General features: G+C 41.9%; 1 protein-coding gene across 1 annotated transcript; it reads left to right on the top strand.

Moving 5' to 3' along the window:
- The first annotated feature begins 7,458 nt into the window (after positions 1–7,458).
- olig3 (oligodendrocyte transcription factor 3) lies at positions 7,459–13,783 on the top strand. The gene is made up of 2 exons (XM_072554396.1): positions 7,459–8,456; positions 12,087–13,783. The coding sequence occupies exons 1-2, from the start codon at positions 7,666–7,668 to the stop codon at positions 12,115–12,117; spliced, it is 822 nt and encodes a 273-aa protein (XP_072410497.1). The 5' UTR covers positions 7,459–7,665; the 3' UTR covers positions 12,118–13,783.
- Positions 13,784–14,763: the final 980 nt, after the last annotated feature.

Here is a 14,763-nt window from a genome sequence, read left to right as displayed (position 1 = left end):
ATAAATTATAGCAAAAAGAGACCCTTTCTCTATGCGTACCAGTTTCTTGGCTTCTTGCTGTGATCAATCATTCCCCCAGTTGTTACATTTTTAGTTCTGCTTTCTAAAATCCAGGTAATAATTCCCCCAAGCTAATATTGATAATGTACCTGGGAAAAAGAAGTTAGCTTTGTTTCAACAATTACAATCATAACCACATTAGAGTAATCTGCAATAAATCATACACCTTTATCACAAACAATATTTTGATTTAATTACTTGCACTTTGATTGTTTCAATGCCTGTAGGTCTCTGCATGTTTAAGAATATTTAGATATGTGCAGTAATCCAAGGGATTTAGCAGCGAGGGCCCAACTGATGGAAACATATCATTGAAATCAACTGTATGAACACACTATTCTTGGAATGAGGGGTTTATCTTACCAGGAGAGGTTGAGCAGATTGGGCCTGAATTAATTGGAGTTTGGAAAAATGAGAAGTGACCTAATTGAAGTATATAAGATTCTAAGGGAGCTTAACAGTGTAAATATTGAGGACCTTTCTTCACATAGAGGACTTAGATCCAGGGGAAATCATTTAAAAGTCTTCCTATTAAAATGGATATGAAGAAGAATTACTTTCTGAGGGTCAGTAGACTTTGGAATTCTCTTGCAAAGAGAGAAGTGGAGGCTGGAACTTTGAACATATTTGAGGCTGAGTAAGGCAGAATATTTGATTGACAAGAGTGTTCAGGGTAATGAGAAAAGTGATATTGAGTCCACAATTAGATCAGATCAGCCATGATCTTATCTAATGGTAGGGCAAGCTTGAATAGGGAAAAAGTCTAATTCTGCTCCACTTTCTTAAATTATTTTAAAATAATGGAAGATAATACTGCCCTGCGAATACTCCAGAGTGTTCTTTTCACTTTTCTAAAGTTCTGGACTGCCTGTGAAAAGCATTTTCTGTGACCAAGAGAGCAAATTTTAAAAAAAAACTAGTTGTGGGTTTAATCACTAGGTTAGAAGGTGTGAACTTTCACCCCTCATTCAGTGCTTCCGTTATAATTACTCTCCTCCTAACTGCCTTAAATATTTAATTTTATCTTTTTATCAACCTCTGTTAATTCTTTATAGTCATGTACATGCTGTTTTGATGAGAAGTCTGTAAGTTTTATTTACTGTTTCAGTAACAGCTTATTGTGACCTCAATTAGCCTGTTATAGCTATAGAGTCATACAGTGTGTAAACAGATCCTTCGATCCAACCAGTCCATGCTGACTATAATCCCAAAACAAACTAGTGCCACTTGCTTGTGCTTGGCCTCCAAACTTTTTTATCCATGTACTTATCTAAATGTCTTTTAAATCCACCACTTCTTCTGGAAGTTCATTCCACACACTACCACTCTCTGTGTAAACAAGTTGCCCATTATGTCTTTTTAAAATCTTTCTCGTCTCACCATTAAATATGCCTGATCTCCCCCACACTAGGCAAATATTCCTCATCATTCGCCTTAACTTTGCCTCTCATGATGTTATAAACCTCAATAAGGTCACCCCTCAACCTTCTCTACTTAGTCTTTTCAGTCTATTTTTCCATCTCAAACCTTCCATTCCCAGAAACATCCTGGTACACCTTTTCTTTTCATCATCAATCCCTATGGAAAATTGTTGGTAACAGGCCTCCAGTCTGAAAAAGACCTTCCACTACCACCCTCTGTCTCCTGCCCTTAGGCCAATTTGTATCTAATTGGCAAGCTCACTCTGAATTCCATGTGATCTGTAATGTGGGGTTGAAAGTTTATTTCAAGAGATTAGTCAATGAGATGATTTAAAACGGAGTTATATTTTGGTTTTGAGTCAGTAATCTGCAATGAGACTTTAAGAATGGGAACTCTATAAGTTCTGAAAGAATCAAATTGCAGCTTCAGCAAGTTATTCGAATTACAAAAATCGAATACGTTAGCATTAAAGCAGCAGGCAGATTGTTTCCAGATCTGTGTGACATATTAATATATCATGAAGCGATTTCAATGTGAATTGTGAACATTTCAATATGTTTGACGTCTTAACATTAAATGTTGCAGTCTTGCTGATTTTTTTGAGGGATGGGGTTTGGTGGAGTGAATCTATTAACAGCATAGTATTTGGCTTAGGCAGCGTTTGCAATCTTTCATACTTCCATTTGAATTGTAGGCATCAACGCTTTCATAACCACATTAACGTGAGTAAAGTCGGGTGCGCTTCAGTAGATCCCAGTCGGCGACTGTTCGCATCCTTTACATAATAGTTTGGTTCATATTGTTTTGGAAGCTTTGGAAAACCTTTTTGTTTTATTCGTTCATGCAGGGGCGACACTAGTTCTCTGGTTGTTTATACCATTTACTGTAATGCAGAGATTGTTGTAATTGCAGTGGAATATTATGTGCTTGGAGATCAGTTTTAATTGCAGTTTATTGCACACCAACTGATTTAGCAGGATACAATGATGCTCTACAACTCCAGATATTGCCCAATTTCGATGCATGATTTGGATTGTCTCCCCACTGATGAAAGACTATCCTATTTCACTTTAAGCTGGGTTAACTGGTTCTGAAGCCTCTCTGTTCAAATACACAGGTTGACGACCACTGTCTCTGTGCCACAGATTTGTGTTAACTTTCTTTGTGTTCCTCCTGCCGGGCGCACCGTTCCCTCCAGCACAACAATTTCCCCAAACAGCCAGCACCAAGCTTCCTTGGGGCTGTGTACTGGAATTGTGTAGCGTGCAGTATGGGACGGGCTTTCCTGCTGAGTCGATTTCCTTTCCTGGGCTAGCTGCGAGTTGGCGAGAAGATTTCCTCATCTCCTGGCCGAGGGGGAGGTGATGGAGATTCCAGCAGCATCCCTCCCATAAACTCTCTCCCCTTGGTAGCTGTCTCACACTGCGCCACTCTTAAAAGATTTTACAGATCCTGGGCCACATAACGCTCAGATCTGTGTGTGCTACCCACTCTTACAAAGAAGTCCAGATTAGTAGGATTAGAGGAGATTCACATATGTCCAGTTCAAGCAATTGGTATTCAAAGCTTTACACTTTCAAAAGCCACCAAGAGAGAAAAGGGGAGGCAAGGGATCCCTCCACCCCCACCCGTTTTGTGTCTTTTGTGTGTGTTTGTGTGTTTTCAGCACGCCTGCGAGAGACAGCGCCGCCTCAGCAACGCGACACCCAGCTCAGGTTTAAACATTGTACGCATTTCAATAACTTTCGCTACAGCGCCGGCAAACTCCGACAGCTCAAACATCACAGGCTCATTTGCAAACTCCATCGCCCCTTACGAATTTATTGGTACTTTTTTTCTCCCACATTTGCGATTTAAGTGCAAGTTATGCTACATTTTGAGTTCGCTGACAAACGCACAGTAATTTTCAACAAAACCTAGACTGTAAACTCATGTTTGCATTCACGAGGCCTTACCTTCCTAAGCATGCAGTAGATTAGGCTAGACAAATAATTTGAAAGAAATCCGAATTGCCACTTATTTATTGCCACTGACAAGACAAAAGGCATGCAACTGAAAGTGATCCTGTTTAATTCCTTGCGGGTTAATCATCTACATCTTCGTAAAGGATCCAAGGAGATTGTACATGGACTACCAACAACACCTTAAAGGACGGTGTAGATCACCCAACATAAAACAAATATGAAATAATTATTAAACGAAATAATTGTTCTGCCTGTGAGCTGGAGTTAATCTATAAGCCAGCCAAGTATCAGATAATTACGAATTTGTGTGTAGCAGATTTCCATTAAGAATGCCTTATTTTGGTTGCTCACGAACAGATTGTTGCTGTAAAATATATAGCTAACACCGACTGGGCACTTCCTTGATTTTAATTTCAAACGTTACTTCCATTTACCAAAGAAAAGACATGAACAAGAGATCTCAACGGACCAGGAAATGCGATGTAGGATGTGAAGTAGTCCATTCGGCCCATCAAGTCTGCTCCGCCATTCAGTGAGATCCTGGTTGATCTGATAATCCTCAAATCCACTTTCCTGCCTTATCCCCACAGCTCCTGCTACCCTTACTGATTAAAAAACCGTCTATCTCAAACTCGAATAGACTCAACAGAAACTTATACTGACGAAAGAGACTGAACTTGATTTACCAAACACATTTACCGGTCATGAACTGAATGAGACTGTCGAGCTTCCGACGAACATTTTATAGCATTTGTCAATACAAAGCGAATCAGGTCGAGATGACGTGTGTAAACGGAGGTTATTGGTATATGGACTTCTGATCAGTAATTCGAATACGGTAATATTGACCAAGACTCTGACCACCTTCTCCATTTCAACAGTGCCACTGGACAACTGGATTCAGAAGGTTCCTGATGAAGGGCTTTTGCCCGAAACGTCTATTTCCTGCTCCTCGGATGCTGCCTGATCTGCTGTGCTTTTCCAGCACCACTCTAATCTAGACTCTGGTTTCCAGCATCTGCAGTCCTCACTTTTGCCTAACTGGATTCAGAAGTTTTGCCTCTTGTAGCCCTTCCTATTTCGGTGAGAATTAGCCACAGAGACTTGAAAAATAACTGACAATAAAACTTTTCTCTGCTGAGGGGAATATAGACAGCCAAACGTTTTTTTTTCTTCAGGACTGGGGTAGCTGGCTGGTCAGTGAGAAGCTGGAGATCGTCAGTGTGCTGTAGTAGCTGGCCAGTGAGTTACAGAGAGCTCGTCAGCGAGTCCTTATGGATAGTCATCGGATCATTTGAGTTAGTCAGTGAATCGTGGTGAACTATGACTAGTCAGAGAGTAAGGTCGGCTCGTCAGTGAGCAGGAGAGAGCTAGTCATATTGTTGCAAGCTTGATAAGGAAAAACACCACCCCTTACCTCCGGGACTTAAACCAAACCCGGGCCTTAGTTTACTAAATTTAGTTTATTTGGAAGCACGGCACTAGCTTTCGGGGCGCTGCTCCTTCGTCAGGGCAGGAACATAAAACACTAACTTTATAACACAAGATCATATTGCCCCACTGGATTCCTGACGAAGGAGCAGCGCTCCAAAAAATTCCAAACAAACCTGTTGGACTATAACTTAGTGTGTGATTTTTAACTTTATCCATCCCAGTCCAACACCGGCACCTCCACATCATAAATAAAAACCGAAAGAGCTGCGGATGCTGTTAATCAGAAGCAAAAACAGAAGTTGCTGGAAAAGCTCAGCAGGTCTGGCAGCATCTGTGCAGAGAAATCAGAGTTAACGTTTCGGGTCCGGTGACCTTTCCTGAGAACCTGCTGAGCTTTTCCAGCAACTTCTGTTTTTGTTCCGGGACTTAATTTATTCATTCCACTCAGAAAGCTAGCTTGGGCTGAAATTGTGAAATCCAGTTTCCACAGACCGACCGCGCACATTCACTCTTAATGTGGGGGTACCGGTCTCGGACTGGGATCTACAAAGTTAAAAATCACACAACAGCAGGTTATAGTCGAACAGTTTCACTTGGAAGCACTTTCGGAACTAGCTGGTGTTGTGTGATTTTGAGGAATTGGAAATAGTCAATGCCTGATATTAACGCAGTTTAAGCATTGAATTTATTTTGTTATCACTCAGATATGGAATTGTGAATGCTTCGGCTTTTGGAAATGTAGATTTCCTGTTTTCTCAGAGGATTGGCAACACGGTTTGGTTTGCTTTCTTTAATTTCCCCCTGCCTGATTGTTTATTGTAAAAATGAATGAAGGCCCAGGGGAAATCTGACAATCCTATTCCCCACAGTGTACGCTTACCTTTTAATTATGCGTTAGTGAAAGCACAGACACGTCTAACAAACCACACAGATTTATACCACAGTCACATGTACACACAAACACAATTAATAAACACAATTATACAAGCGCCATATACACGCTGAAACAAACACATGTTCAAGCGGAGATGCACACACAACCGAGAGCAAGTGCACATCCATAAGAGCCTGGTTCGACTATCCCAAATGCTCTGGGTGAGAACTTTCTTCTCTTTCCGTAGCCATGAGAATATTCGATTTTGAGAGCAATTTAAAGATCGTTTGCAGTCTGAAGAGGATATTCAGAAATCGCCGCACGCCCCTTGCTAACTGTTTAGCTACTATGACTAACCGCTGAGCAGACTGGCTTTGGTGACCGACCGATGATCGTTAAGTTTATGAGGTTAATGCACTACCGAGAAAGTACGATGACTCATTTAACCAATTAACTGTTTGACAATAACCGATTGGGATCTCAAGCTACACACAGCTGGTTGACGCTCTGGTCATTTACCCTGCCCTCCGCCTGGAGTGAAATATACCTTCCCATAGTCAGTAGACAGTTTTCAGTACCGTATCGGGGTTCTGGTCAATTCTGAACAGCACAACAACAAAAAATGCGGTGCGCAGAAATCAAATAACTTTTGAACAACGAAACTAGTGACAATACTTTTTTTTAACAAAGCAGAGCGAACTGTCTACACAATATTTTCAGATGAATCAGTTGATTCAACTTGTTTTGTGTTTTAACCTATTTCTTAATAACAGGTCCCAATTTACATACAGATTGTCTCACTATTGAGACCCTTAGCAAATAAGGTACTCGCAGAGTCAATGACTCGGCTGCTGGAGCATGCGAGGACTTTCAGTTTTGTCAGGTTTCTCAAATGCGCTACTCCACGTTTTTTCCCTCAAAGCTTATGCGGTTTTCTGTCGCTGGGAGGCGGTGTGTTTCACTTTCTCTGGATCCTTGTTTCACTCGCATCTCTCGCCCACAGGCTCGACAAGCCCTCGCTTCTTCCCAAAATGTCCCAGCTCCTCAGTCGAACCGATATCTCACAATAAAGATTTTAATGGAATCAGTTCCCCCATAGCACGTCCGGTTGCCTGAATAATCACCGAAATAAGTCAGACGTTTCCTTAACAATCTCATTCAAGACAGAGACGCATCTTTTATTTACACCATATAGGAAGCAGGAGTGGGTCATTTGTACACATTTTCTTCGAGTTGCATGTCAGTAATCGCGTGGTTTAAACGATAATAGAGCGTCAATAGTGATGGCTCTTATGGTAACATTGAATAGATGAAATCTACTGTATTAGAACTCGAATATAAATTAACATTGAGATCAAACGGTCTGTATTTTGCTAAATGGCTTCGTTATGCGCCATCTCGTACAATGATAACTTCTAGTTTATCTGTATCACAAACTTTAGGGTCTGGACCAATTCGCATTCTATCATTAAAATGTTTGCTCGTTGCGATGTAAGTGTTTTTTTTTTCTCTCTCTCTCTATTGCTTCAGATCGCCCATGGCAGGGTGTCCCAGAATGAAAAAAGCACAATGAATATGAATGGGACAGAGCTAAATGGAACCGTCAAAGCTGCGCCGCCCTCAATGATCTCCACGTCATACTAACAAGACCATTATGTATAGGAGGGAGCTTTTGTTTCCTTGCACTCTGCACCTCTATAAAAAGCTTCTTTTAAAATCAAATCTCGTTCAACATCACAACTGCCCAAGAGGTGCAGCCTGCTCGGGGAACGCTCCTGAGCTGGGAGGGGACACGGTGTGGGGTTTTGTTTTGTTGTTGCTCGTCTCTGTCACTGACGTTGGAAGTTGGCATCAAAACAAGGTCTCAAACTACTGACTAGAGAACATCTCATAATAACGAGAGGCAATAAAATGAATTCTGACTCGAGCTCTCTCTCTAGCAGAGCTTCGTCGCCAGACGTGGATGAAATTTATCTGAGGGATCATCTGCAGCACCAGGACTCCAGGATGAACTCGGTCTCTTCCACACAGAATGATTTGCTCCAGCAGCTCGCCAATGAACACAGCATCACTACCCTCAACAGATCCGAGGACAAGTCGGGAGGCAAGTTCAAAGTGAAAAAGCAACTCTCGGAGCAAGACTTGCAGAACCTGCGGCTGAAGATTAACGGGAGAGAGCGCAAAAGAATGCATGACTTGAATCTGGCGATGGACGGGCTCAGAGAGGTCATGCCTTACGCCCATGGGCCGTCAGTGCGGAAACTTTCCAAAATCGCCACTTTGCTGCTGGCCAGAAACTACATCCTGATGCTGTCCAACTCACTGGAAGAAATGAAAAGACTAGTCGGGGAGATTTACGGCGGACATCATTCTGCTTTCCATTGCGGGACAGTGGGACATTCTGCTGGGCACCCAGGACACTCCACTTCTGCCCATCAGGTCCACCCCATCTTGGGCAGTGCCCTGACCTCATCCTCTTCCTCCATCTCGGCTTCTCTCCCGGGCATCAGCGCGGTGAGACCTCCTCATTCACTGTTGAAAACGTCGTCCGCGCCCCCGGTACCGTTAGGAAACACTTTTCAGCACTGGGCAGGATTGCCATGTCCCTGTACTATCTGCCAGGTGCCACCGCCGCCTCACATCTCAGCCCTGAGCACAGCCAACATGCCAAGGCTCTCTACAGATGGTAAAGACTTAATGAAGTAAGCTCTGATTTTGGCAGCTCCGCTTGTTATTAAATAAGGACGCCACGTTGCATTAAAAGCCTGACTTTTGAGTTACACTTAAAAAAGGACTGACGTTGTGTTGTATAAAGTTAAGTCTTGTCAGCTAACTCGCAACAGCCAGATTTGATTGCATGCTCGCTTGTTTTTGTTTCCCCTCCTCGCCCCCTTTCTGAATTGTGAATTTTCAAATCGTGTAGCCAAACAAGTAACGAAAAGAAAATTCCTTGTAACAAGGATTTGCTACCTTTGTGTAAATAATTCCTCACAGACAGACGCATGGGAAACAGTGCAAATACAATCCGAGACAGAATGTGATTTGCCAGTGTTTCGAATTCCTCTCGTGCGAGAGATATTAAGATTTTATTGAAATGTAGTTGTTTAGTTGAGACGTGTCTGTGTTGTCCAGGTTTGCTCAGATCCGCATGGCTTGTGACGTACAAATTCATTGTAAAAGAAATCACACGTTCTTCAACATTTGCTGCAACTATTTTGTTATACATCGAAGACAACAGTCGTGTCTTTTATTTTTGTATTATCTCAATGACTTATGGATATATTTATTAAAGCCCGGTGTCCCTGAATGATCACGTTTCAATAAAAGTCAATTTAAAACGAAATTAGCCCGAGCGGTATCTTGTTAAATTTGTTACGGGATTTGTAAATACTCCTGTTTGACCACTGTCTCCAGCCAGTTGAGTTGGAGTCTGCCTGCAACTCACGTCAAAGTTGAATTTCGATTAAACTCCGTGCAAATGATGAAATTCAACTTCCCAGCCAACCACTTTGCTCGTGTTGCGAGAGTCAAACATTGTCGACTTAACTGAACAGTCTTTAACGATTGTAATGAGTGGCGTATGAGGTGCCTATAATAAAATGTACCCAAAGTAATGAGAGATGGCTAATGGGGCATTAAGGATATAATTTACCAGCAAGTTTACGAGGCAGCTTACTTTGTTGGGACTTCCGCTATTAATATTGTACGTTGCAACAAATTTGATGTCTACTTTCTAGGTGCAAATCGTTAATGGAGGATGTGGTCAGTAGATTGACTGGTAACAGCGGGTTTTACACTGTAACCTGTGTTTCTGTGCCTCGTAAGACTTCCACCACGGCAGAGACAGAGCCTGCTACCAAAAATACCGTAGTTTCTGTAAACGTTGCATTGACCTGTTCTACAATAGGATAAACTCGGCTTTTAAAAAACATGCATTACTCTGTAAGTGCGACTGTCCTTGCCTCTGTGATAACACAGCCACAGTGAAGAGACGGGCCGGGGGTGGGGGGGGGGGGGGGTGGGACGAGGGTGTAGTGTGGATGGTGGTTAATGAACCCGCGCCCTCTCTGTGTCTCTCTGATTGCCGAGCTCCCTCCTTCCCCAGCCCCTGCAGCAATCGGCAGAGGGGCAGCCTTGGGTCGAACACTCCGTTATCTTTTGCTGTCTCGCTGTAAAATGGTTCCACGATGCCCCCAAAACCTACGGTTTTAGTTTAAATGAAACTTCACTGTTTTTTTTAAAATTCGGCCGAAACCTTCAAGTTCAAGCTGCTGAGGAGAGGATTGGCGGAAAGTGGGAGGTGCCTGTGTGTTCTGAGTGGCGGCACGCTTTGCAGAGGACAGGAGATGATTTGCACACGACAGGGACTTGGAATGGGACATGGAAATGCCATCCTCTACCGTGAATATACATCCCATACACCCATTGATAGTTCACAATAAGACTTTGCATCTTCAGACAGGCCACTTCACAGTAGACAAAACAACTCTGTTTTATTCCACATCCGTTTGTTTTGTTGGGGCTTAGCGGTAATTTTGGGATCAATTTGCACATCTTCAAATGTAACGTGCAAATGTAACAGGCCCCGGCAGTTTCAAGTATAACCCACGAGGTTTTGATTCTGCAGAAACGAAATTACAGATACTACTTATCTCCACGAATAGTTCTTGGGGAAAAATAGAGAGAAAATGTTTAAATTAGGACTGCCGAAAACCACACACCTACAGCTTTGTAGTTCCAGATGGTGATTTAGTTCCAATGGAATTTAATAAAGACGCTATTATGTTTTAACCTTTCTACCCCCCGCCCCCAACCTTTACATTTTGTTTTAACTTTTGCAGCCAGCAATTGACCAAGAGGAGGGTTTAGTAAAATACTTTATTAGATCATTAACCGGGGAAGGACAATGTTTTGCGGCCCGTCTTGTCTCGAATACACCCTTTATCCGACACAAAAATAAACCAGAGGGGAAAGTAGAGCTCGTTTTGCTGTGTTATGGAACCAATCCTTTATTTGTAATAAGAACAATCAGTGGCATTGCTCAGAGGCTCAGATAGAAGGTAGTTCTTGTTTTCTCCTGGTTTAGGAGACGAAACCTCTCCAAACAAACTTCAAATTCAAAACAGCAGGGACGTTCTGTTTCTATTACTTCGACAACGAAACGAAATCCGGAAGCAAGTTAAGCGCATGATTTTCTGTGACTTTGTCACTTGGGCCTTTTTGATTTCACAAATAACCTGCGATTGGCAAGTGAAACACAATACCCGTTGTCGACGTTTAATCCCACGATAACATAAACCTCTCGGTTGGAAATTGAAGCGAATTGGAGTTGGTGGAAATATTGCGATGATTGATGACAATCCAGCTGCAGAATGAACACAGTCCACCCCGCCTTTTATCTACTGAGTCGATTTGTTTATAGACATTCCACCCAAGTGTCTGTTTGCAGAGATTGCAAGGGATTCACTAGATTCCTGGTGAATAATATGAGGAAGTGCATTCAGAAAGTCAGTAAAGTGTGCATTGCACAACCGTTGATTCACAGCGCCTCTAAAACAAGATTGTGTATTCCATCCACTTGTTAAATGAAGGAATTGAGAGTGTGAACCGAGTCCCTGGTGTGCGTTTATAGACTGGAATATTCCTGGTTTGTTTTCCCGCAGATTCACGGTTAACACCGTCAGCACAATAGAAAGTTTGTAATTGAACCTTTTGATTTCGGATGCAAACAACACTGAAAAGCGACGGAGGAGCAGAATGAACTGGCAGATGGAGCAAGATTAACTTTATGCAAATACGTTCCTTTTGTTTATGGCGTTAGCTAGATTACACTGAAATAATTTCAATTTTTTTAAACTGCACCCGCCCCACCAGCCCCTTTCCACCTCTCCCCACTACCCACCCCCCCACCCCGCCCCTACAAACTGACCACAAAAAAGGTGGCAGCTAACGGATTACAATGCCAATATATTCATAAACAGTACCCGTTTCAATCTTTCCCTAAAGTATTTCACAGAACCGCAGAACTCGAGGTACAATTTTAATATTTGCTTGTGAAAACGGCAATTCATGAACGTCAAGCTCCTCAGAAATTAGTCATAGCGACTTCTTCCGTTTAATGAAACTCTTCTGATGCAGAATATCGAATCATTATCTGAATTCACTTAAGTTTATCATATAAAATTGGAAAATAACAGTTCTGATGCACTCGTTACATTGGACTGATATAATCATTGTAGTTGCAATCCAGTTCAGTATTGCTTGCCGGTGCATAACATCTGTTAAGTTTTGACTGGATGTGCCTTCTTTTTACATGTGTTTTGTTTTTCCAGAATTTCAATTAAATCGTTTTGGCTGAGCTAGTTCTCTCGGTGTGACATGACACAATTGATCACTGACTGTCCGGAGATCACTACTTGGATACTTCTGAATAAATGACATTGATTGGAAATTGATTGGTGTTGATGGCATCCAGAAGACAGCAGGTTTCGTTATTATCTTGATCGAAATGTTTTTTTTAATTTTATAAACTACATTTGGCAACTTCTTCATCTGACATGAACCTCACCACATGGGCAGGTGTCAAAGAGCTTGGCTATGAGTTTGCGTTGGACATGCGGTGATTTTTGTTCCCTAGACAAAGTTTTCCCAAACGATTAGAAGAAACAAGTTTTCGGGTCGTTTAGAAGCTCCCAAAAATCGGATTTTATTTTACGTGATGTATGGTCATCAATAACAGTGCGAGTTTTTAAAAAAAATTATAAATCAGAATACGTTTCTTTCGCTAAAAAAAACCCCTCTCTTTATCACTCTATGGTCGTTATCTCGCTAAACAGACATAACTACCGAGAAAGGTCCGAAGTATTCTTCCTCAAATCTGTAAACAACCCCAACAGTCACACGAACCTCCGAACTGAATCTATTATTCCCTTTTTTAAAATACTGCATTACGCCCCAATGCATCTCACCAGGGATTGTCAGAGCATTTTTGTGCTTGCTAAGTGGATAAATCTATTAAATTAGTTGCAAAATGTTTCCCCGTTTTCTCCAAACTCTCAAAGGACACACCTGTTGGCTGAGCAGTTTTTAACCAGTTTGCTAAAACCGATCTGACAGATCAAAGGGGCTTGGGCGACACACATAAACTTGAACAATGGACTGGCCCTTAGTATAAGTGCTACTGGCAGGCCCAGGCTTGTGCCAGGAGCATTCAGCCTGCAATTGAAAATAAATTTTATTTGAATAATAAGGACCTCTGCCTGATCAGAGGGTTCCCCGGCGCTGAAACAAAGGCAGTTGGAGATAACTTATTGACTCAATTGACAGCCTGAATACAGTTCATTACGCTTGCCCACTCTCACTAAATGTGACAGGTTTTAAAAGTGAATTAGGCGGCAGGTGCACAAGCCATTTTCCTCTCCCTCTCGGGAGAGCAGCGGACCAGATATCACCTGATTCCACATCCCCCACCACCTCCCCGTGTTTGTAACTCGTGCTCCGCTTTTCCGTAAAACGAAAATACTTTAAGGGGAATTTAGAAGGGGAGCAGCATTTCGGTTACTTGTTGTTTTGCTGGGTCAATGTCGGTGGTGAACGTCTCCAAGTTCTGGTGATGTTCGATCTCTTCGTTTTCTCTAGCAGATGGTGTTCACTAGTTGGTCACAAATGGCTGTCATTGAGCGCTTGTCTGCCTGCCAGTAACCCATAGTTCAGGGGATCCCTCAGAGAGTCTATCAGCACTTGCTCCTCTGGTAGAACAATCGCAACGAATGAAACTGCATCTTCTTGTCAACCACAAGATGATGTTTCTTGAACACTTTTATACAAGAAAACTGTTGGCACACCGACTTAGTGAACATTTCGTCGTGTTGTTAAGTTCTTTATCTTTTTAATCGAGCTCCTTATTTGTTTATTAATTATTGCATGAGAAAATCGCGTATTCGGTAGAGCAGATGTATGTGTTCGAATAAACGTTGCAGAATGGTTGAGTGTGGTCTTTTTAAAAACTCACATTGATTGATGTACTCTGCCATTTCCCCAGGAAAAAGTCCTGACTGCATTCAGAGCAGAAAGCTGATGTAATCACCTTTAAAATAATGCTTAAGGAGGGCGGCTCTTAATTTCACAGCTCAGTTCTAACTAGACAAAGTGTCTGTCGCTGAACAACTGTGTTCCAACGCCGCACCAAACCAATGTTTCAACTGGATGAATTTCAGTTTTTGATCTGTGGTATCCAAGACAAAACAAACAGTTTAACAAGGGGAAATGTTACTGTTTGATTATGGAGTGAGTTTAAACAAACTTAAAACAAATCAAAACATGTCATGCCAATCTTAACAAATTCAGTGATACAGCAGAACTTCTGGAGACATGTTGAGACAATTATGGCCAACCATGGCCATTAAATTGTTTTCAGGATGCTGTATAAGTGCTTGGTTTCCAGTTGCTGTGAGTTGGGGCTTTTTGCCCCTCATTATTCACTGGAGATTTTTGTGCATTTTTATCACGCACAGAATAATAAAATGACAGTTAATACTGGAATACACTTCTGTATTCTTAACTTGTGAAAATGTGAAGGAAGTTTTCAGTTACTGAACTTATCGGTGTTTCGTTTCTCGCCTTTCATGGTGTGGACATAGGGAAGCAAGTGGTAGAATGCAGGACAGCGATTTACTACCCATAGGAAGTGAACGCCTAGTATTTCTGGTCTGCAAATTTGCGAGAGATTCTCCCAAAACAACGGCTGGTGATTAACAAATACCTTGAAAGCTGAGTCATTTTCACCAATTTTCCTGGTAATATTGATGCATATAGCCTGAAGAATTGTATTTCTTGCGTTTTTTGCAAAGTGGAAAATCACAACCCTACAATTTATGACCCGATCCAAGATCTCTTTGCAGTCATCACAGGTGTTCTTGTCATGTGATATTAGATATCTTTAGCAGGACTGGGTTGAGAATGCGAATTCGTTAGTTTGCAAATCTGCAAATTCGCCATAGTAAGTATGAA

The sequence above is a fragment of the Chiloscyllium punctatum genome, chromosome 3, assembly GCF_047496795.1.
Source record: "Chiloscyllium punctatum isolate Juve2018m chromosome 3, sChiPun1.3, whole genome shotgun sequence".
In the NCBI taxonomy this organism is placed as follows: domain Eukaryota; kingdom Metazoa; phylum Chordata; class Chondrichthyes; order Orectolobiformes; family Hemiscylliidae; genus Chiloscyllium; species Chiloscyllium punctatum.
The sequence above is the reverse complement of the archived record's forward strand: the minus strand, read 5'-3'. Positions and strand labels throughout refer to the sequence as shown.

What these genes read in the sequence shown, in the direction of transcription:
- olig3 (XM_072554396.1), top strand. Translation starts at nt 7,666, where the DNA reads ATGAATTCTGACTCGAGCTCTCTCTCTAGCAGAGCTTCGTCGCCAGAC. An exon ending in GATGGTAAAGACTTAATGAA is followed by an intron (nt 8,457 to 12,086) that starts GTAAGCTCTGAT and finishes TTGTTTTTCCAG; the next exon opens with AATTTCAATTAAATCGTTTT.